Source organism: Delphinus delphis, chromosome 5, assembly GCF_949987515.2.
Source record: "Delphinus delphis chromosome 5, mDelDel1.2, whole genome shotgun sequence".
NCBI classification, from domain to species: domain Eukaryota; kingdom Metazoa; phylum Chordata; class Mammalia; order Artiodactyla; family Delphinidae; genus Delphinus; species Delphinus delphis.
In genome coordinates, this window is record NC_082687.1 from 109,287,857 (window position 1) to 109,309,912 (window position 22,056).

Here is a 22,056-nt window from a genome sequence, read left to right on the forward strand (position 1 = left end):
AGATGAATGAATATATTAACTTAGGGAGATGTTTCCTCCAGAAGGCATCAATGGGAGCAGGAAGTCAGTCTGTGTGGGACACAGTAGGTACCTAGTAAATATTTTCCACCTTCGGAGGTTTTCCAATGAGCACCAAAAAGCAAAGAGCGCCTACTCACTGCTTTGAAACTTGGTAAGTAAAGGGAAAGAATTATATCATTCTGCCTTTCTACGATGAACTGAATTTCGTGAAAACAAAATAGTTCTTCTCTATAGAATTCCAGTTAATAAATGCAGAAGGAATGTTGAGTTAGAAATTGCCATTTTTAAAGAGAAGGGGGGAGAGATAAATTAGGAGTTAACATGTACACACTACTATATATAAAATGGATAACCAACAAGGACCTACTGTATAGCAAAGGGAAATCTACTCAATATTTTGTAATAACCTATAAAGGAAAACAATCTGAAAAAGAATATATATATATATATATATATATATATATATATATATATGTCACTGTGCTGTACATCTGAAACTAACACAGCATTGTAAATTAACTATACTTCAATAAAAATTTTAAAAATGAAATAGCCATTTTATAGTCCTTATTGATGAATTGGCTCTAGGCAATAATTACAAAGCCTGCTAAAACCCCTGGGTCAAATAATGAAAAAAAGTAACCATGAAACTTTAAATTACCTTCACAACCAATTTCATCTTCTCCAGTAATGCAGTCCACCTCACCATTGCACTTATACTGCTTTGGAATACAAACACCCGATTTACAGAAAAAACTTTCACCTCGGCACTCTGTGCAAACATAAATACAAGAGGGGTGTGTTTTTTCATTCTTAAAATGGAATGAGATGGAATCTTAATTCAATGGTAAAGTTGCTTCTACTTTCTTAGTCAGAAGAATGCTTTTGAGAGTTTAAAGGCTAGATTCATTTCTACCTTTACAGCACAACTCATCACTCTGGTCTCCACAATCATTGACACCATCACAGGCCTTCTTCTGAGGAATGTGTTTCCCATTCACACACTGAAAGGAGTTGTTTGTTGGAGAAACTGTAAAGTAGGAATTATCTTTGTGAAATTTATCTGTGGAGTTGTGGGTGACATCTTTATCACATGTTTGGATTAATGGGGACCTGAAGATAAAACCAGGCACAAATAAAAAATGATATAAAATGTATGGGTGGTAGCATTGACATAGTACATATGATTAATAAGGAAACGAAACGCCAAAGCTGGCTTGTGGATGCCCTTTTATAATCTCTGAAAACCAGCGTTCATTGTGGAGGTCTCTGCTCGCCGAGATGGGGCAGGGGTTTCGGGACTCAGGAGCCCTTGCTGACACTGGCGAACTCTGGTGCTCATCCACTCCTTTCACGCTACTGCTTTATCCCCCACCCCCATCCTGAGGCTTACTTGGCAGTGCTGTTTACATTTTGATGGTACTTATTTTTTAGCACCAAAAAAGGCTTTGGTCTTTAATACTGTATATATGGCAAAAATATTCCAAGGTCAGCATGAAGGAGAAAAGTGGCAAGGATTGCCTGAGGCACAGATGTGGTCACTTAACCATTTTAAAGGCATGTGTAATCGGCCGGACCTCTCGAGGGAGATGCTGAGCTTCTTCTAATGTTTTATTAACTTGTGTTTGCTGCATCAACTTTAATCCATATATTCAAGGAATCAAAGGGGAGTCAAGCAACTTTACTTCCCATATAGGAACCTGGATAGAAGTAATATTTGAATGGCAAAAAAGGTAAAATAGGGGAAGAGCACCCATTTCGGCTCTAAAACCCAAAATATGATTTTGCCATTGTGTTTCCCTGGCAAGAGGGTATCTGTCATTTGTTTGTTTACTACAGACTTGACGTGAAATAAACACCTTTAAAGGAAGGGAAAATATCAGGCCAGTTCTCCACTAACCTTCACTCCCTGTGTAACACACCACACCAGCCAAACCCTTGGAACTGCTCGTTAGTCCCTTAGTAAAAGTACATTCAGCCAAAGTGGTCTCAAATCCTCGACAATGCACGTGTAGACATTCAGTGGAATTTATATGACGATCTCTGCTTTGAGTATCAAGAGCACCTCTGCAAATCAAATAAATGAAACAGTAAGGTAGAATAATTAGTACTTTGTATTTATAACTTTACTGTAGGAGGTAAAGGACTATTTCCTCTTATTTTCTACATAAGGGTGATAGATTGGGCAATATGCTTAAATTCTCTGAGCTTCAATATCTTCACCTGTAACAGGGAATATAACTACCTCATTGAGTTTTGCAAAGATTAACAATCAGTTTAAACTGACTGGCCAAAGTTCAAAACATGGCAAGCACCCACAAATATTGGTTTCCTCTCCTCTGTTTCTTGTTAAGGAGGAATGCCTCTTCGTCCACACTGCTGATTTCTTTCCAACCTGAGATGTGTCATTCTTGGCCTCTCTCTACGGCTTAACTCCTGTTCTCTCCAGGAAGGGAGTGGATTAATTTTATCAGGGAATTTTGGAAATGTAAACCAGGAAAGGTCAGCCCAGCTCTTCCATTTTTTCCTTTTGGGTCCTCTTCACCTGCCGAATGCTGTAAGTCTTACCTGGTTGGCCCCATTGTTGCCTGGGATCAGGGAGGTTCAGTTAGTTTGATTCTAGCAGGTCCATTTTGCTTTTACGCTAAGCTACATCCTCAATTCAGTCTTGACAGTATTAAGTGATATTTTGACATCTATGTGCCATTGCTTGGACTTCTCAGTTTGTTCAGAATTTGTGTAGCTAAGAGGCTACCTCAGTGACCCGATATCCTAGAGATGATGAGTTACAGTGAGCTATTCTTCCAGAATATTCAACTGCTCCCTGCTTTTCTCTAGAAGTTAATGGGGAAAATGGGTTAAAAATAAAAGGTTGAGCAAAGATGCATCAGGCAAATGTAAACAAAAATTAAGCAGTAATGGCAATATAAATATCAGATAAATTACAATGAAAGGGAAAAAGAGAGCAATTAAATGGAACAAAGAAGTTCAGATCCATAATGAAGATATAGTCGTCATGAAACTGTGCCAAACCACATCGAAATATGAGAACAGATGGGAGCCATTTGGGGCAATCTGACATGTGAATAATCTGTAAAACCTCTCAACCTATAAATATCTAAAAGGACTAGATAAATGTCCTCAATGAACTCTTAAGGAATTAAGGGAAATACCCACTGGCTAAAATCAGAGAAGTCTGTTCATGAGCTTATACAAAATATAAGAACAAAAATTGGGAGATCAAAGAGTGAGAGAGTTTTCCATTAGGTTGAATCACAGGTTGTAGGTCACAAACTGTCGAAAATAAGAAATACTCTATGGCTCAATTTAATCATAAGAGACTCTCACTAATGAACTACTAGCAGATGTGGTTTAGGAAGAAGAAAATTGAAGCCAGAACAAAGAAGTGAGATGAAAGAAGCAACAACAAACCAGGAAGTTGGTAAACATGAAGTACATCTGAGTAAGCACTGACTGAACAAAAGTAATGATAATTGCTTATTATATAATGATAGCAATTAACTTCAGGAATATATAAAAATAAGATTGAACAAAATACTGGAAACTTGACACGGTAATGCCATTCTTTGTATTGATATTATTCCTGAAGAGGCCAAGGACTTTCTAAGTTAAGGGTTCATAGTATAAATGTAAAGATAACCGCTAAAGGAATAGAAATAGGATGTATATAATTTTCAAACAAATTAGAAGAAGAAAAAGGAGAAGATTAAGAAACAACAACAACAGCTTTATTAACCTAATAGAAATTTAAAAAGGAAGAAACAAGAGGACAGAAAAAGCAGGGTAACTAATAAGCCCAAAACAAGACAGGAAAAATAAATTCAACAGTGTAAATAATCACAATAATGTAAATGGACTAAACTCTTCAGACAGTTATTGTCATATTGTATTTTTTTTAAAAATCTAGATATGTGTTGTTTATAAGGGACACACTTAAAAGATAAAAGCATAGAAAACTTGTAAGTAAATAAATGGGAAACTATTTGAATAAAGCAATCAACAAGCTTTCTAATGGATAACACATCTATTATGCAGAACCCTGCACATGAAGCATTTAAAATATACTCAGTACAAAGCAAGTCTCAAAAAAATATTTAAACAATTGTCATCATATGGAGACATTCTCTCTCCACAATAAACTTAAATGGTAAATCTATATAAAAAAGTTAACCAAAAGCGAACTAATATACTCATTACGAATGTAAAAAAAGAAACTTCTAAATTATGTATGAGTCAAAGAAGAAATTATATTGAAAATGAGAAAATATTTTGAACTGAACAATAAATAAAATATCCACTTATAGAGGGTTATGGCATGCAGATGAAGCATTACCTAGAGGGAAATTTGTACCTTAAATGCTTACATTAGAAAATAAGAAAAACTAAAAGAATTAGAAAAAATACAATAGGGAAAAGAAGAGAGAGAGCCAAAGATAAAAGTTAATGAAAATAAAGAAACAAAAGAAAATTTACAAATACAAAAATCAAAAACACTAATCAAATAGACACATCTCTGCAAGGTTGAGAAAAAAAAGAGAGAAGGCATATATAAACAACATTAGGTATGAAGGAGTGGACGTAATCATAGGTGAATAGAGATGATGATGAATGTATTTGCAAGTCTACAGACGGGCAAAGGATTGCATCCAGATACCTGAGCAAACTTTGGGTGCTCAGCAGTGTTCTAAGTGCTAGTTGAGCATAAACAAACTTCATCCTCATGACAGGCAGTTAATATGCTCAGGTTACAGTTGAGGAAGTTGAGGCACAGAAAGATAGGGTAATCAAAAATTTTAAAAAAGTTGGAATAATCAAATCAGCCCTGGGGAAATTCAGTGACACGAAGCACTCACAGTGGAAATCCAAGGTCAAGGCAGGCCACGTTGGCCTGTGTAATGCTCCAGCTTTTTCCACACACAAACATTTTTTGATCTTGGTCTACAAGTTTTACTTCAACAATTCCTTCTGAATGTCCTTTTTCACTCTCCAAGGAAACACTAAATTCTTCTAAAATTAAAAAAAAAAAGAATGAGCAATATTCAGGCATTCTTCCTCCTCTTGATTCTCTAAAGTAATAAAATACATAATTTCTAATTAACTTTGAACACCATGAAGATTTTTTCTTGTTTTGGCTGCGTTGGGTCTTCGTTGCTGGGCACGGGCTTTCTCTAGTTGTGGTGAGCGGGGGCTACTCTTCGTTGCAGTGCGCAGGCTTCTCATTGCGGTGGCTTCTCTTGTTGCAAAGCACGGGCTCTAGGTGCACGGGCTTCAGTAGTTGTGGCTCGCGGGCTTAGTTGCTCCGCAGCATGTGGGATCTTCCCGGACCAGGGGTTGAACCCGTGTCCCCTGCATTGGCAGGCGGATTCTTAACCACTACGCCACCAGGGAAGACCCACCATGAAGATTTTAACAAATGGTAAGCAATCATTTTATGAGGGCTTATTATGTGTCAGTGGCTGTGCTACCCAGTTGTAAAAAAAAGTACTATAAAATCCTCATATCAACCCTATGAAGATTAGGGTGATATTTATCCCCATTTTTACACGTGAGGAATCTAAATTTATCCATTTTTATACATGAGATTAAGTTACTTGCTCAAGGACTGAAGCCAGGAATCTGAACCTGCTATATTGATCTGACTCCAAAATCTGTGCTCTTAAAAGTTAGCCAAGCAAATAATGAAAATGTAAGAAAGGTTTATGTATTCTCATATATTTAAGACATTTCATGCCTCAAGAGAACAGAAGTCTGACCCTGACAAAATAATCTCCACAGTTGCTTTCGTCCTCTCCAACAAGTAAGAGAGATGGACTCAATCACGGAACTTTCTTCTTCCTCTTCCACAGTATCTTAACATCTTAACTCAGCAATACAAAAATATTTGGGCTACTGTGTGCTGGCACACAACATGGTAACTTTAAAAAGAACGTTTTAAGCATTCTTCTGTAAATTCATGAAATGTCTGTGATAATTCATATCAGAAGACAACGAGCTTAAGCTTTGCTGTCATAGCTAAGATTTCATGAGCGCTCTCTGTGTACTAGTCACAGAGCTTTACATACGTCATGTTATTTAATTTTCACAAGAGTCTTATGAGTTAGGAACTACTGTTACTCACATTTTACAGATGTGAAAACTGCATTCCAGAGAGGCCACAGAGTTTGCAGTGATTGAGGTGGGGCTTGGAGGGGCTTACAACTAAATCTGACTGACAGTGAGACCCTTAAATCGTAAGCACTCTGCTAATCTACATATTAGGGTCCCAGACCTCCTCACTACATTAGGCACCTGGATGAAGTCTTGACAAGCTCTCTGATCTGATGTGCCAAGTTTGCTAGGTTGGAGTATATCCTAGGCCAGCAATGGCCTGAGCTAAACCTTGGATCAGGGCTGATGGGTTGGGGCTAGGGAAAGGGGTAGGGACTGGTGGGATGGATGCTGGAAGAAATGATTGGGGCTGGGGTTCAAAGGGGTTCCATATGAGTACCAGTCTCACGCAAAGCCCTTTTCACTGGGTTCTGAACCAACTCAACAGCTCTGGGAATAATCCCTTTAGCCAAGCAGAAGTGAGAGTGGGGATAATTTTGAAGGGCTGGGCAGCAGAGAGTGGCATAGGCACTGAGGGGAAGGACCAGCCTCAGGGCCTCATGCTCTAGACTCAAGGGCTGGCTAGATTCTGATGATCCCCTAATTTCTTTAGTTATCACCCCAGTTACTAGTGAGGGTCCAGAGAAGAATTTTGAGTTGTCGTCATAACATTTCATAGGAAAAGTATTTTCTAATAGAAAATATAGTAGACAATTTTCTTCTTACAAAATAAACTAGGCTTTTCCTACCTTCACCTGTGCATGTTCCTGTTTTTACAAACTTTGCCTCTGGACGAAGACATTCAAAACTCTTTTGCTGACAGTAAGTTGGGTAGCTTTTCCCATTAACTGAACACACCCTGGTACCATTCTTTGGGCACTGATAAGGAAGTTTACAAACACAGGTCCCGTCGATGCATTTCTGCCATGGTTGGCAGAAGACTTTATTGCAGGAGAGACATGTGTGTTTTTCAGTTAAGCACTTTTTCTCCACGAGATCCTCTTGAGATGTGTCTGATGTTGAAGTGGACTATAAAGCACAAAATAAACATTAGCTTAGCAACAAACTAAAATCTTTTTCAAGATGAATACATGAGCTACAAATGACTAGTGATACATGGGTATTCAGAGTCATCAGTATCACCGTCACAAAGAAATGCATACAGTATGAGACATGTTTCATCAGTGATAATTCTCTGTGCTGATAAGGGAAGCGTGACAGATAATTTTTAAACTCAAATCATGGAAATAAATGTTGATATAACCTTCTTCAGATGCTGTGTACCAAAAGCTTCCCCTTCCTGGAATTTATTAAAAATAGAAAAATAGTCTAAACCTATGTTATCAGGACATTATTTAGGTATATTATGGCACATTAAAAAAGAAAAGATGAATACATGAAGGAAAGGAACAAAACAGACTCATATACCCCACAGTATAGATGAGGGTAATGTGGTCTGGTGGTTTTTAGAATCAAACAACCCTGGCTTCTAGTCTCAACTTGGGCACTTATATGGCCTTGAGCAAGTTACTTACCCTCATGAAACATGTTTCCTCATCTGTAAAGTGTATCCTTCTATTTTGCAAGGTTATTGTAAGCATTAGAAATAAAATGTGTATAATGGTTGGCAGGTACTAGGCATGAAATCAGTGGGAGCTGTTATTATTCAAAAGCCAACATAATATTCTGCCTTTGAAGAAATCAATGAATCTCGACAGTTAGGTTAAGGAGTAGAAAATTTGGTGGTAATTATAGTCTCATGGAATGAATTGAGGAATGAAATTGATTAATTCTATTAATAAATGCAAAACCATTTGCTAAACTCCTATTTTGTGCAAAATCCTGCTAAGATGAACATGACATGGACTCTGTCTTCCAAGGGCTTGATATCTAGACAATAAGATAGAAACATGCATAATAACTGGGGTAAGTGATATAACAGTCATACAAATAAGATACAGTATTCTTGGAGATCCAGAGTGCGAGAGAACAAGTATTTCCGGGGGCATTTTTTTCTTTTGGCTGCCCCCTGTGGCATGCAGGATCGGGTATCCCAACTAGGGATTGAACCCGTGCTCCCTGCAGGGGAAGCACAGAGTCTTAACCACTGGACCGCCAGGGAATTCCCCCCAGGGGCATTTTAAACAGCCTCATGGGGCATCTGAGCAAGGTGAGGAAGGTCAGGTGTTAGCAGAGGGTAGGTGCTAGCGAAACACAGGAGGAATGGTGCACAATGTATTTAGGGAATTGTGAGCAGTCCCAAGTGATGGATGGGCTTGTGTGCTTCAACTGGGATAGTCATTGGTTAGGAAACTGGGGAGGAAGAGGAAGCAGGAGTGGAGCAAGAAAATGATTTGGAAAGACACTTGAACAAGCAAAAGCAAGAGGACTGGACAATTTAATGCATGTAGGGGTTGACAGTAGAACTAGATTTTGAGGCTGAGTGCTAGTAAGGATGTATAATGCCATTAATCGATATAGATATTAAGTTAAGGTAGAGAATTATGAGTTTGGCTTGGGACCTGTTGATTCTGATATGCCTGAAGGATGTGCATTTGGAGATATTTTGTAGAAAAGGGAAATGTGTGTCTGAAGCTTGGAAAACAGACGATTCTCTCATTCATCAATTAATTCACTAAATGATTTAGTAAGCACCACTCTGTGCCAGGGAACAGCCTGAGGCTAGGGTCAGAGGGATAAAAATCCCTGCCTAAGGAGTACACCAACCAGAAGAGAGACAGGCAAGCCTGACTGACAGTTTCCCTGGTAGACGTGGGCCGGGGATGCCATTAGGACAGTGGTCCCATGGCCTGACTAGGAGGCTTGAGAACATCTCCAAGAAGAGCTGATGTCTGCGATGAGCACTGAGAGCACTGAGGAGTCAGCTGGCAAGGGTGGTGGGAGGTGCTCCGGGCAGGACTGTGAGAACAAGAACAGCAAGAACAGGGAGCCACTGAGAGACTAAACAATGGAGCAAATTTGCATTTGAGGGAGATCTTTCTGGAGATCAGATCAGACAAACAGGCAGGAGGCCAATTAGACCTGCAGGAATCCAGAGGAAATACAATGAAGGCTGGGAATAGGTCAACTGGGTCAAAAGCCAGTTGTGGAAAGTCAAGGCTCTCTCTCTGTCCCCTAGACACCCCCCTTTGGAGGATGGGCATCCTTCGGTCCAGTCTCCTCAGCCTCCAGCCATAACCCCCCCTCCCCGCCCCCCCCCCCACCCCGCCCCGATCTTGCTCAGTGCCCTCCAGCTGCAGTTAACAGCAAGCTGGGGCAGAAACAAATTGAACGATCTTTAAGGGCTATGATGAATACAAAAACCAGTCATTTAAAAACCACACACAAATTTGCAGAAGCTGTGAAAGTCATTCTATCCAACATGCTTTTCAGTAAACTTTATCAAATAGCCAGGAAGTCTGACAAATTTGCCATTAACTACACTGGTTTTTGACACACTGATCTAGAATAAAATCTAGTAATTACATACTTTTCATGGTTCCATGTACCTCTTTTGTAGCACTTATTAGAGTTGACAGTTTTGTAATTACTTAGCTCCTGTGTCTTCCACTGACAAAATTTAAGTGCCCTGACAGCTGGGACTGTCGGCTTTTACGTATCGCCTTTCTGCTGAAAGAGCAATACTCTAATTGGGTGCAAGCAGAGAAAACTTGATTTTTTCCCCCAAATTTATTCCTTTCTGAGGTGTCGTTTTTCCTTGATCTTTAGAAAGAAACTTGGGCAAGTGCCATCAAGTTTTCAGTCACTCTTAGATTAGAGCAAAAATGAAAGATTAAAAGAATTTTGGTCCCAGGAACAGTCATATATAACAGTCATATACTACAATGTCCAGTTCTGGGTCATCATTTAGACTCTGACCTTCATTTCAGTTGAAAGGTCCTTTCTCCTAGCTCAGACTTTCTTCAGGGGCATGGTGGGCCTGGTATTCATTGAATGAATGGTGAAAAACAAAAACGAAAACAAAAAGAGAACACTGAGGAGAATTTTACATTTTAGGAGCTGAAGATTTTAGGAGTATGGGCTCTGGGCGCGTGGGTTTCAGTAGTTGTGGTATGTGGGCTCAGTAGTTGTGGCTCACGGGCTCTAGAGCACAGGCTCAGTAGTTGTGGCACGTGGGCTTAGTTGCTCCGCGGCACGTGGGATCTTCCCAGAGCAGGACTCAAACCCCCATGTCACCTGCATTGGCAGGCGGATTCTTAATCACTGCACCACCAGGTAAGTCCCAAGCCTAGTATATTTTTAAACAACAGGTACTTTTTAAACAACCCCCCTATAGAACAAAATTATTTTCAGTAAAAATCATGAAAGAAATGAATAATAAATTATAGAGAAAAATTTAAACACAAATATTTTCTTTTATTGAAATTTCATATATAAATATATACAAAATCATGCTTGTGAAAAATAAAAAAGTAAAAAGTAAAATTCATAGTATGGTACAAATAAGGAAAAAAGTACTAGACAAATATTTTAAATTACATTCATATACTTAATGAAAAAGGAAAAACTATACCTATATATAGACCTGTTGCAGTAATGAATAATAATATTACAGTTTAAGAATAATTAAATATATTAATAAAAATAATAAATTTCATTTTAAAGATACTGAATAGTATCTTTCAGTATCTTTACCTAATCTGATATTTTACCTAATATTAGGTAAAATATTTCCTGTATGAACTACTGTTTGCACTCAGCAAACAAAAATATTACACCTTTCAGGCTGCATTGTTTTTACTTTATATTTTGAAAACAAAAATTCCAAATGGCCATTAGAATGACAAAACTGAAAAACTCAACTTTTTTTGTTTCTTCATTCTTATAATCACTGTGACAACACTTTATTTTGAATCTATTATAAATTCAGGAAAACGTAAGAACATAGAGTTTGAAGATGAACTATACTTGAAACGAATTTGAACAATTCCAATGCATAATACATATGAGACTGCCTATGTCAGGGTAGAACTGAAAGTTGGCTGAATTAACTTCCATTTTTAATACAATGTCTGTTAAAGAATAAGTTTTAAAAAGTGCTCATTTGAAGTTTACATTTGTATTTTAAAAACTCAACCTCAGCAACCCCAGCAATTGTTAATAGTGCCATCTAATAAAATAGCCACTAACCAAAAGTGGATATTTAAATTAAAATTATTAAAATTAAATGAGAATTCTTCTGTTTCTAGTCAAGATAGACTTATAAGGGTACCAAAGCTACCCTAGTTCTTATTCAGCCTAAACCAATCAAGAAATGGACAAAATACAGACGACAGTGATTTTCAAGACACTGGACATCAGGCAATGAAGAGTAGAGATCCCTGAGACTAAAGAAACAAATGAGGTAGGTGAGCCCTACAGCTGTTCCATGTGATTTCCTTCAGAGAGTTCCCAGACTGTGGTGCAGAGAGGAGGAACTTGAGCTGAGCCCAAGGGACTTCTTGAGGAGACAAAGCTGAGAGTCTTGGGAGACCAAGGCAGCTATACTTCACAGAATAAAGTACTGGAAACAAGTAAGTGGCATAGAGAGAGAACTCTGTAGCTCTGTAGACGATCCCCTTTTAATTGTTCAGCTGAGTATTTATCAGCATCCAAATGTGAAGAAACTACCAGAGACTGGGGAAAGAACCACCCAATAGAAATCAAGGTAACAGGGCCCACGCTCAAACAGTGCCATGAGTAGTGCTTGTTCTCAACATTCAGACTGGAAAATTTCATTATTCATGGGGCATTGGAAGGAGTACAAAGAAGGATCTTGCCTCAGTAGTATGGAACAAATAGTCCTAGACTGAGCATTGTTCTGGTCCTACCTATGAATGCTCAAAAGCAAGACCTGAAAGGACCAAACTGTTTTCAAGTAACTTAACTGCATCTCAGAACAAAGCTCAAGAATATGTATAGGAATACAAAAATACCCAGTATTTAACAGGATAATATTCCTAATAGCTGGCATCCAATAAAAAATACAGGCATGCAAAAATACAGGAAAATATGACCCACAGTGAGGAGAAAAATTAAATTGATTGAAATTTACCCAGAATCCTTAATATAGATGTCAGAATTTGCAGGCAAGTATATTATAATATTTATTATAACTGTATTCCATATGTTCAAAAAGTAGAGACAAGAAAAATATATAAGAGATCCAAATTGAACTTCGAGGGATGAAAATAACAATATCTGAGATAAAAATACACTGGATGGAACTAACAACAGATAGGACATTGCAGAAGATTAACAAACCTAAAGATTTATTAATAGAAACTATCCAGAATGAAATGTGGAAGTAATGAGAATTTTTTTAAAAAGAACAGGGTATGAGTGAGCTGTGGGACAGGTTCAAGTGGTGTAGTATACGTAGTATATGTGTAATTGGAGTTCCACAGGAGATGAGAATGAGATGGGAACAAAAATGTTATTCGAAGAAATAATGGCTGAAACTTTTCCAAATTTGATAAAAATTATAAATCCACAGATTCAATAAACTTAATGAATCCCAAGCAGAAGAAACATGAAAGAAACTCCACCAAGGCACATCATCTCAAATTGCTCAAATAACAACAGTGAGAAAATCTTTAAAACAGCCAAAGAAAAAGACCCATGTGCAAAGGCACAAAGGTAAGGGTGACAACAGAGGTCTCATGCAAGTGAGAAGACAGTGAAGCAACATTTAAAAAATACCAGAAAAAAACCCCTGTCAACTTATAATTCTATACCCAGCAAAAATATCACTTGAAAATTAAGGCAAAATGACAACCTTTTTAGACATACAAGAGTTGAAAGAACTAATCACCAGTGTATCTGCACTACAAGAAATGTTAAAAAAAAAAAGAAGTCCTTCAAGCAGAAGGGAAATTATCCTAGATGAAAATATGTAGCTACATGCAGGAATGAAGAATACTGGAAATATCTGGAATTTTTTATATGGGGGTGGGGAGGAGGTAGCCGTTATCTCTGCTTTGTACCTTTTCTTGTAGTATCTTTGACTTTGGTATCAGAGTAACATTGACCACATGGAATGATTTAGGAAGTAAGTTTTTTCTCCTTTTTTGGGGGGTGGGGTGGGCAAAAGAGTTTGAGAAGATTTGGTGTTGTTATTTGGTAGAATTCACCAGTGAAGCCATCTGGTTTTGGACATTTCTTTGATAGAAGTTTTTTCTTTCTTTCTTTTCTTCCTCCCTTCCTTCTTTCCTTCCTTCCTTCCTTCCTTTCTTTTCTTTCCTTTCTTTCTTTCTTTCTTTCTTTCTTTCCTTCCTTCCTTCCTTCCTTCTTTCTTTCTTCCTTTCTTTCTTTCTTCCTTTCTTTTTAAATCACTGATTTAATCTCTTGTTACATGTCTGTTCAGATTTCCTATTTCTTCTTGAGTTGGTTTTGGTAATTTGTATGTTTCTAGTAATTTGTCCATTAATCTAGGTTATCTAATTTGTTGGCATATAATTGTTCACAGTATTCTCTTATCATTCTTTTGATTTATGTAAGGTCAGTAATAATGTCTCCACTTTCTGATTTTATTTATTTGAATCTTCTCTGTTTTTTGTCAGTCTAGCTAAGGTTTGTCAATTTGGTTGATCTTTTCAAAGAACAAAATTTTGGTTTAATTGATTTTATTGTCTTACTATTTTAAAAATTTTTTGTTTCTATTCAAATATTTATTACTTCCTTCTTTCTCCTAGCTTTGGATTTAACTTGCTCTTCTTTTCTAGTTCTTTAAGGTGTAAAGGTAGGTTATTGATTTGAGATTTTTGTTCCTTTGTAATGTAGGTATTTACTGCTACAATTTTCCCTCTAAGTACTGCTTTTGCCAATCCCATATGTTTTAGAATGTTGTATTTTGTTTTCACTCATCTCTAAGTATTTTCCAATTTCCTTTATTATTTCTTCTTTGACTACTGGTTAAGAGTATGCTGTTTATGTTCCACATATTTGTGAATTTTCCAGTTTCCCTTCTGTTACTGATTTCTAGCTTTATTCCATTGCATCCTTTCACTTTCAACCCACTTGTGTCTTTGGATCACAAATTTGTCTTACAGATAGCATATAATTACATCTTTTTTTAAAAAAAATAAATTCTACCAATCTATGCCTATTTATTAGAGAACTTAATCCTTTTACATTTAAATTAATTACTGATAAGAAGGCCTCACTTTTGACATTTTGCTATTTGTTTTCTGTATGGCTTATACCTTCCTCCATACTGCCTTCTTTCATGTTTAGTTGGTTTTTTTGTAGTGAACAATCTTGATTTTTTTCTCTTCTTTTTGATTATTTAAAAAAATATTTTCTTTGTGGTTACCATGGGGATTATACTTAACATCTTAAATTTATAGCAGTCTAGTTTGAATTCATACCAACCTAGCTTCAAGAGCATATACAAACTCTGTTCCTGTATGGTTCCATCCCCTTTTATGTTGTTACTGTTATACGTTATATCTTTATACATTGTGTGCCTGTTAATTAATAAGTTTTAAATACATTTGTCTTTTAAACAGTGTAGGAAATAAAAAGGAGTTACAAGCCAAAAATAAAATTACATTGGCTTTTGTATTTATCTATGTAGTTACCTTTACTGGAATTCTTTATTTCTTCATATGGCTTCAAGTTACTGTCTAATGCCCTTTCCTTTAGCCTAAAGGACTCCCTTTCTTGTAGTGTTTTTCTTTCTTCCTTCCTTCCTTCCTTCCATCTTTCCTTTTTCTTCTTGTAGTGTGTTTCTTATAGAGCAGGTATACTGGCACCTTCATCAGCTTTTGTTTACCTGAGAATGTTTTAATTTCTCCTTCATTCTTAAAGGATAGCTTTGCTGGATAGAGAATTCCTGGCTGATAGTTCTTTTCTTTCAGCACTTAAAAAATGTCATCCCATTGTCTTCTGGCCTTTATAGTTATTGCTGAGAAAGATGCTGCTAATCTTATTGAGGATCCTTTGTCCATGATGAGTTGCTTTTCTCTTGCTGCTTTCAAGATCTTCTGTTTTGTTTCTCGGCTTTTAATAACTTCATTATTTTGTGTCTTGGTGTGGATTTCTTAGCATTATCTTTTTGGGGACCAGTAAGCACCCTGAATCTGTAGATTCATTATCTGTTATCAAACTTAAGAAGTTTTTGGCTATTATTTCTTCAAATATTCTCTGACCCTTTCTCTCTTCTCCTTCTGAGATTCCTATTTTGTATATATTGATGGTAACATACAGGTCTCTTAGGCTCTTATTCTTTTTTCTTTCTGTTCTTCAGATTGGATAATTTAATTGAACAATCTTCAAATTCATTTACTCTTCTGCCTGCTCAAATCTGCTATTAAAACCCTTTAGTGAGTTCTTTGTTATACTTTTCAGTCTAATTCCTTTTATGATTTCTGTCTCTTCATGGATATTCTCTATTTGTTCATGCATCATCCTCCTGGTTTCCTTTAGCTCTTTGAACATATTTAAGATAGTTTACTTAAAGTCTTCGTCTGGTAAGTTCAAAGTCTGTTCTTCCTCAGAAATAATTTCTGTTAATTTTTCATGTGAATGGGACATATTTTCTTGTTTCATTACATGCTTCATAATTTTGGGTTGAAGACTGGATATTTTGAATATTATAATGTAGTAATTCTTGAAATCAAATTCTTTCTTCTCCTCAGGGTTTGCTTCCCTTGCTTTCTGTAGATTGTAGCTGTTTGTTTACTAACTTTTCTAAACTGTTTTTGTAAAGTTTGTTTTTTTGTCTTGTGTGGTCCCTGAAGTCTTGGTTCCTTTACCTTGCATTCAGCTAGGGTTTAGACAAAGATTTCCTTGAAAACAAGGAACCAGAAAGAGAGAAAGAGAAAGGGAAAGGGAGAGAGAGGGGGAAAAAGAGAGAAAGAAGAAAGAAAAGAAAGAAAGAAAGGAAGGAAGGAAGGAAGGAAGGAAGGAAGGAAGGAAGGAAAGAAAAAGGAACCTCTCAAATTGAGAACAACAGCAAAAAAAACTCCCCCAGGTTTGCAAATTGGCTCTGTGCTGGGGCACTCCTTCAATGCTTAGCCAGGACATTTACAATTATGTCTTAGCTTTTACTTCATGCTTGGACTGAGCCTGGAGGTATAGGCTTAGAGTCTTCTTAGGTGTTTTCTGAGCTGCATCCTGCCCTGGGTATGTGTGCTGCTTTCTAAATTCCCCAGTATACACAGGGACTTTTGAATGCACTAATTTCCCATTGAAACTTTTTCCTTCCAAGCTTTGGCACCCTATTGTATGTCTCAACTGTAATCTTTTGTCCCAGGTGGCTGTAGGTTGTTTTTTTGCTTGCTTTCTAATGTTTTTGAGAAACAGTCTGCTGCCTTTCCACTCTGAGTTCCAAGTTAGATGAAACAAAGACAAGTACATCGTGTCAGTCTTTCAAGTAGCCCCCGGGTAGGTTAGAACAAACACAGTTCTTTTTAAATAAAGTCTGCTCTCCTCCTTTTAGAGCTAGGGACTAGAGTTCCATGCTGGGAATGTGGACTGCCATCTTTAAGACTGCCACTGAGTTGGGAACAGGGTGGGGTAAGGGCAAGTAGAAATGCCACAGTTTTCCTACCATTTTTAAATTGCCTTTTTCCTTCATTCAGCATTCACTTGGGTGCTGTAGGCCTCTGATAACTGGAGTTCTGACGAAGGTGGTTCTGAAAGTTTGCTTGATTTTTCTATTTTTTTGTGGAGGGACAAGTGTTTGGATTTGCCTACTCTGCCATGGTTGCTGACATCACTCTCTGCATTGTGTGTTGCCTCCTGTGCATATCCTCTTTCCAGCATTTTGTCACTCTGCTGAACATCACCCTACTTCTTTCCTTCCAAAATACTACCCATATAAACCAAGGTTTGCAATATGCTTGTAGGGTAAAGTAAAAATTTAAGGTTTCAGTCAGGGATTATGTCACAGCACAGTACTATCAGTGTAGGTAACCATATTGACTGAAATACCTGGCTTCCCTGTTCTTTAATATCCTTTGGTTATTGATACAGCAGCCACTCCCTCTGTGCTCTGAGTTTCTCTCCCATCCTTTCCTAAGTTCCCTTACCTCTTTGTCTGGGTAGGTTCCGTAAAACCAGAATTCTCATTTCACTATTCAGAACAACTTAAGTCTAACCCACTGCCAGCCCACCCCATCATTGACATCATTGATTCAATGACATAATCCACCCATCATTGATATATGATGGGTGGCTTATCAGTCCATCAAAATGGACTCCAAATCAGTCCATCAGAATGTTTTGATATAAAAAGGGAGTGGGGCTTTTTATTCTCTAGAAGGAAATCTGCTCCCAGCTTTCAAAAATAACGTTTCTCCTAGCTGTACATATTTTATTTCATGTTGAAAATGTAGATATATTTTAAAACTTCTTTGAACACATTTATGTTGTCTCTATGGTAACCTCCATTTTAAAATGGTTATTTCTCAGCAGGTGGGATAAAAAGTCATTCCATTTTCTTTTATAAACTAATATTCTAAGAAGTTCTGGAATTTTCACAAATATGATATTAACTCTTTCCAAAATGCTGTTTCTTAAAGGAATGAAGACAACTTTATTGTTGGATGATTTTTCAGTAAAAGAAAGAGGCTCTTTTCCTTTGTGTAAGTGAAAACTACTATATTCAGGTTTGGTTTTTTTTTTTTCCCCCTGTTTTTTGTCCAGGAATCCAAAATGTGGCTGAAATATCTTTTTTTTCAAAAAACAAATTTTTCTTGTTATAATGTAACATATTTATTTGGTATTTAAAAAAGAAAAATAAAGAATGAATAAAACAGAATTTCTGAACTCTGAAAATTCATAAATGCATAAAACATAAAATAAAAATCACCAACAATCCCATTACTCAGAGATACCAACTGTTATTTATCTGATATACATCCTTCATGAACTTTTAAATTGCCATTTATATAAGCAGTTATATGTGTGTATTTGTGTGTGTGTGTGTGTATTTTTCTCTTTAACAAAAATAAGATTTTTAGTGAGGGCTTTTTTGTTTCAATAAATATAAAAGCACAATTTTAATGGCTACATGATAGTTCATTTATAGACTACAAAAATTTAATCGATTTTAATCAACAAGCATTTACTTTACCTCCATTTGTTCTGTACTAAAAACATTGAATATATATTTTAGAAGTTACAAGAAACAAAGTATATAATTCTGATTTCTTAGGTAGTTTTCTTTAAATATTTGCTGCTATAAACAGGCATTAAAACAAATTTTGGAATTGTTTCAAAACTCTTTGATCACAAAAGCAGGCAATCATCAATAAGTATCTAAAATGTCTTAAACATTTCTAACTTTAATAGATCAGCTTTCAGACTGCCTACAACCTGTCATTTTGGTTTTATCTCCTTGAGTTGCCTACAAAGTCTCTACTCTGATCAAACAGGTTTATTCATCTGGAAGAGCCCAGTGCTGTGCTATCTTTCTGCCATAACACTTGCTGCTTTTTCAGGCTGAAAAATCACTTCTTCTTTCTCTCCACTGATCAAATCTAATCCAGAATTATGGGCCTAGCTCAAATCCTATTTGACCCATAAACTTTCCCTGACCTCCTAGCAGGAAGGGACTTTTCCTCTCGTAATGTCCTTTGGCAGATAGCATTTGTACCATTTTTTGGCAATTAAATATATGTCTTTTAAAAGTTCCTTCTCTTGTGTTTTCATATATTGTTTAAATTTTGCTTATTTCCTCATTGGCATACTTGTATCATCTTTCTACAACTGTACCAAACGGTTACTGAAGGAAGAGATCAGTCTTGCAATTTGCCCAGCATTCTACCTTGCACATAGATAGAGGGAGCTTGATAAATGTTTACTGATTTAATAATTACTGTAAATATAGATCTATATTAGTAAAATTCTCATTCAGTTCAATTTCTATGCACAGAGAATAGCAATATGAAAAAAGCAATTTCTTAAAGTTCTTTCATCAAGATGTTAACATAAAATCTTTGTTACTGTCTAGGTACTGTCATTGTTGGCAACTGAACTATGTGATCCTTAAGTCAAAATAGTATCCTTAAGATGTTTTCTGTATTTTTATAGTATTTGAAATATCTACTTAAAATAGTTTGCATAGATATTGAATTACTTACCTCACAAAAACTTAAGCAGAAGCACAAAAGTAACAGAACGGCATGAGCAGGCTTCATGTTGGAGACAATCAGGGTCTTTATCTCTACTGTGGACTCGTCTGCACCTCAGATATTCTTTTGAAATTTAATTTTTAACCTCTGAAAAAATATTTAAAAAGAGCACGCCTCCTAAAGAGCTTTGTACTTTTGAACTCATGTAGATTTTGGCAAAATTTCAGAGTTTTACCGTAACTGAAACCAAAAAAGGCTTCAGTAAATGGCTGAGGGACTGTGTTTCCTGAAGAGGAAACTGATGCCCCACCTTGATACTGAACAATGCCTCGTTCTGTTTTCTAGAGAAGACAGAAATCACTAGAAGAAATTTCTTATGTTTTGGTAAAATAGAATTATATATTTTTCTTTAAGGACAAAAACTAGGAAATGGTAAGAGTAAAAGTCCATCATATTGAAGGTTATGCTGAATACATTAGAAATCCTCACCAAAACGCTTCCTTTCATTCACAAGTTGTTCTGTGATCAAATCATTTTCTCTAAGCAGAAATGCTGTCAACAGTTTGGATTCTCCTGAAGCAGATGTGAGACAGAGTTCGGGGCGTGAGATACTTATCAGGAATCAGCTCCTGGGAAAGGAAGGGAGGAGAAGCAGGAATGAGCAGAAAGAGAAATCAGACCGCAATGCAGGTTCGACAAAGCCTTGCCCAGCTCACGGGGGCCTCTGGAGCAAGAGTGGCCAGTCACAGCGGCCCTGGGTCGTGCAGAAATGGCTGGATCCTGCCTGCCTTACTCAGTCACCTGGTGAGGGTTGCCCCGGAAATGCTTGCCCTTAGGTGAGGCAGGTCTCTGTCGCTGAGGCAGACCTTGAAGGATCTGACAGTTAGTGGCTGTCAGAAGGAAGTGTCAGCTGACCACACACTTCACGGCCAGGTAGCCAGACCTTCCTTGAAGGCGGATCTGGGAAACTCATCTCCCTGTCTTTCAGAGTCTACCATTTGCACCTTTTAGACCTACTTTCCATATAGGCTTCAAGGGCGGCCCCTTCAAAACTGCAGGGGACCTTTCTTCCTGAGAGATTATTTAGGAGAGGGAGGTTGCGGAGAGGGGTAGGGGAGGGAACTGTAGCCCCTGCCCTTGCAGTTGACCTTGGGGCTGCAGTTGATACTCACCCCCTGCCTCCTTCCTATCCATTCTGGATTTCCTTCACCCTGAGTTTCCACCTCTGCTGACCTCAGTGACCTACCTGGTGGGATGACTCACAACCTCTTCCAGGAGTTATCCAGCCCCTGATTACCATTCACTTCTCAGACCATTGTTGCTGTTTCTATCCCTTTACTGTCACAAGAGACACCTGAGCAGCTCATATGGTTCCATACACATTTCTCCCTACCCTCATTGTATAACAGCAGCCTAACTTCCTCTGAAGGATCAGGGTCAGTTACTCCTGTCAAGATGGTGACGCCTCCTCTTTCCTGCTGGTCCCCAGACACAAGCAGCTCAGTGTGCACCAGGCAGAAGGTTCACCTTATAATTCAGTGGGATTCCCGTTGTGCCAAAGGACAAAAGTGTGCTTCCTGTGAGGAACAGACCTCAGAGTACAAAGTGTGGAGACAAGAGCACACGGCCTCCAGGTGGTCATCAGAAGTGATGGTAAGTGTGGTTATTCCTGCTTCTGTTCCGTGGCTCCCAGGCCTGTGTCTTCTGTTGGGGATACAATGCATATACTGCTTCCTGGAGGATAGCACCCAGTCCTCACAGAGTATTGCCTTTAAGTAGCACCTCAGCTTGGCATTCACCAGGCTACTCCAATGCTCCATAAGGCTGCCAGCTTCACAGTGGTACAGTATGTGATATGACCAGTGGATTGCATGGTCATAGGCCCAAGCTCACATCTCCTTTGCTATAAAGTGGGTTCCGTTGTCCGGCAGGATGTTATACGGGATCCCCTGTTGGAGGATTAAATACTCTGTAATCCTTTAGCTCATGATCCTGAGGCCCTGCAGACAGAAAAGGTACATCCTTACCCACAATTTATGCCTATTCCTGTGAGAATGTACCACTGGCCCTTTTAAGATTGAAAGAACCGAATGTGTCAATTTACCAGCAAGTAGCTAGCTGGTATCCTTGATGAACTGTGTGCCATCTTGGGGGCTCAGCATTGGTCTCTGTTGCTGTCAGATTGGACATTGGTTGATGGCAGTAGCTAAAGAAACCTTCAGGGTCCATGCTATTGGCCTCATGGGTATCTTCCATCTCTGCCACCATGGCCACTCTATTCTTGTGCCCATTGTGCTGGTACTGAGGTGGGTGATGACTGAGATTGGCTGATTATCAATTGGCTGAGTTATTTTGTTGATTATTTATTACTTTTCTCTGGTGGATGTTCTCTGGTGGGCGTTAACATGTGATAAAAAGATTTTTACACTTTAGCCCTACTCCTATATGTACATCCACGTTTCTCCCCTTCTAGAAACTGTGATTCCGTATATAGTCTAACCTTAGGCCACTTATTTTTCCACACAAAGTGGAGAGCCAGGTGTGCCGCCTGAAGCTCTGCCCACGGGGATGACTTTCTTTCACCACTGCCTTTCAGAACCATTACTAAGTATGGCTGTAATGCAGCTGCTATTTTCAGGTTGTACCTACATACTGAGCCCATCTGTGAACCAAACCCAAACTTCTCCCTCCTCCTTTAGCTGGTCATTACCAGAGTCCCCACAGAGCCACAGGTGTGAGCTGAGGGAGGAACACAGGTGCAACGGTTTGGATTTGGGGGAAAGGGGGGAATTGGGGCCACCTGCTCATGTACTTTGTGCCCTTTTTTGCTGTTTGTATTTGGTTC

The 22,056-nt window shown here is 37.9% G+C and overlaps 1 protein-coding gene across 5 annotated transcripts in view; it reads right to left on the bottom strand.

Annotated features, from left to right (window-relative positions):
• The window catches only part of CFI (complement factor I), a 36,924-nt gene extending 17,575 nt beyond the window's left edge, over positions 1-19,349 (bottom strand). For 4 of the 5 annotated variants that reach the window (XR_009519596.1, XM_060012885.1, XM_060012883.1 and 1 more), the window contains exons 1-6: positions 19,221-19,349; positions 6,879-7,158; positions 4,896-5,049; positions 1,922-2,088; positions 938-1,051; positions 683-793 (exon numbers count right to left, since the gene is read on the bottom strand). Coding sequence is in view for 4 of the 5 variants with exons in the window: in XM_060012885.1 (XP_059868868.1) it covers positions 683-793; positions 938-1,051; positions 1,922-2,088; positions 4,896-5,049; positions 6,879-7,158; positions 19,221-19,277 (883 nt within the window). In the remaining variant the exon portion in view is untranslated. The remainder of the gene's footprint in view (positions 1-682; positions 794-937; positions 1,052-1,921; positions 2,089-4,895; positions 5,050-6,878; positions 7,159-19,220) is intronic. The other variant, XM_060012886.1, reaches the window with a different exon arrangement.
• Positions 19,350-22,056: the final 2,707 nt, after the last annotated feature.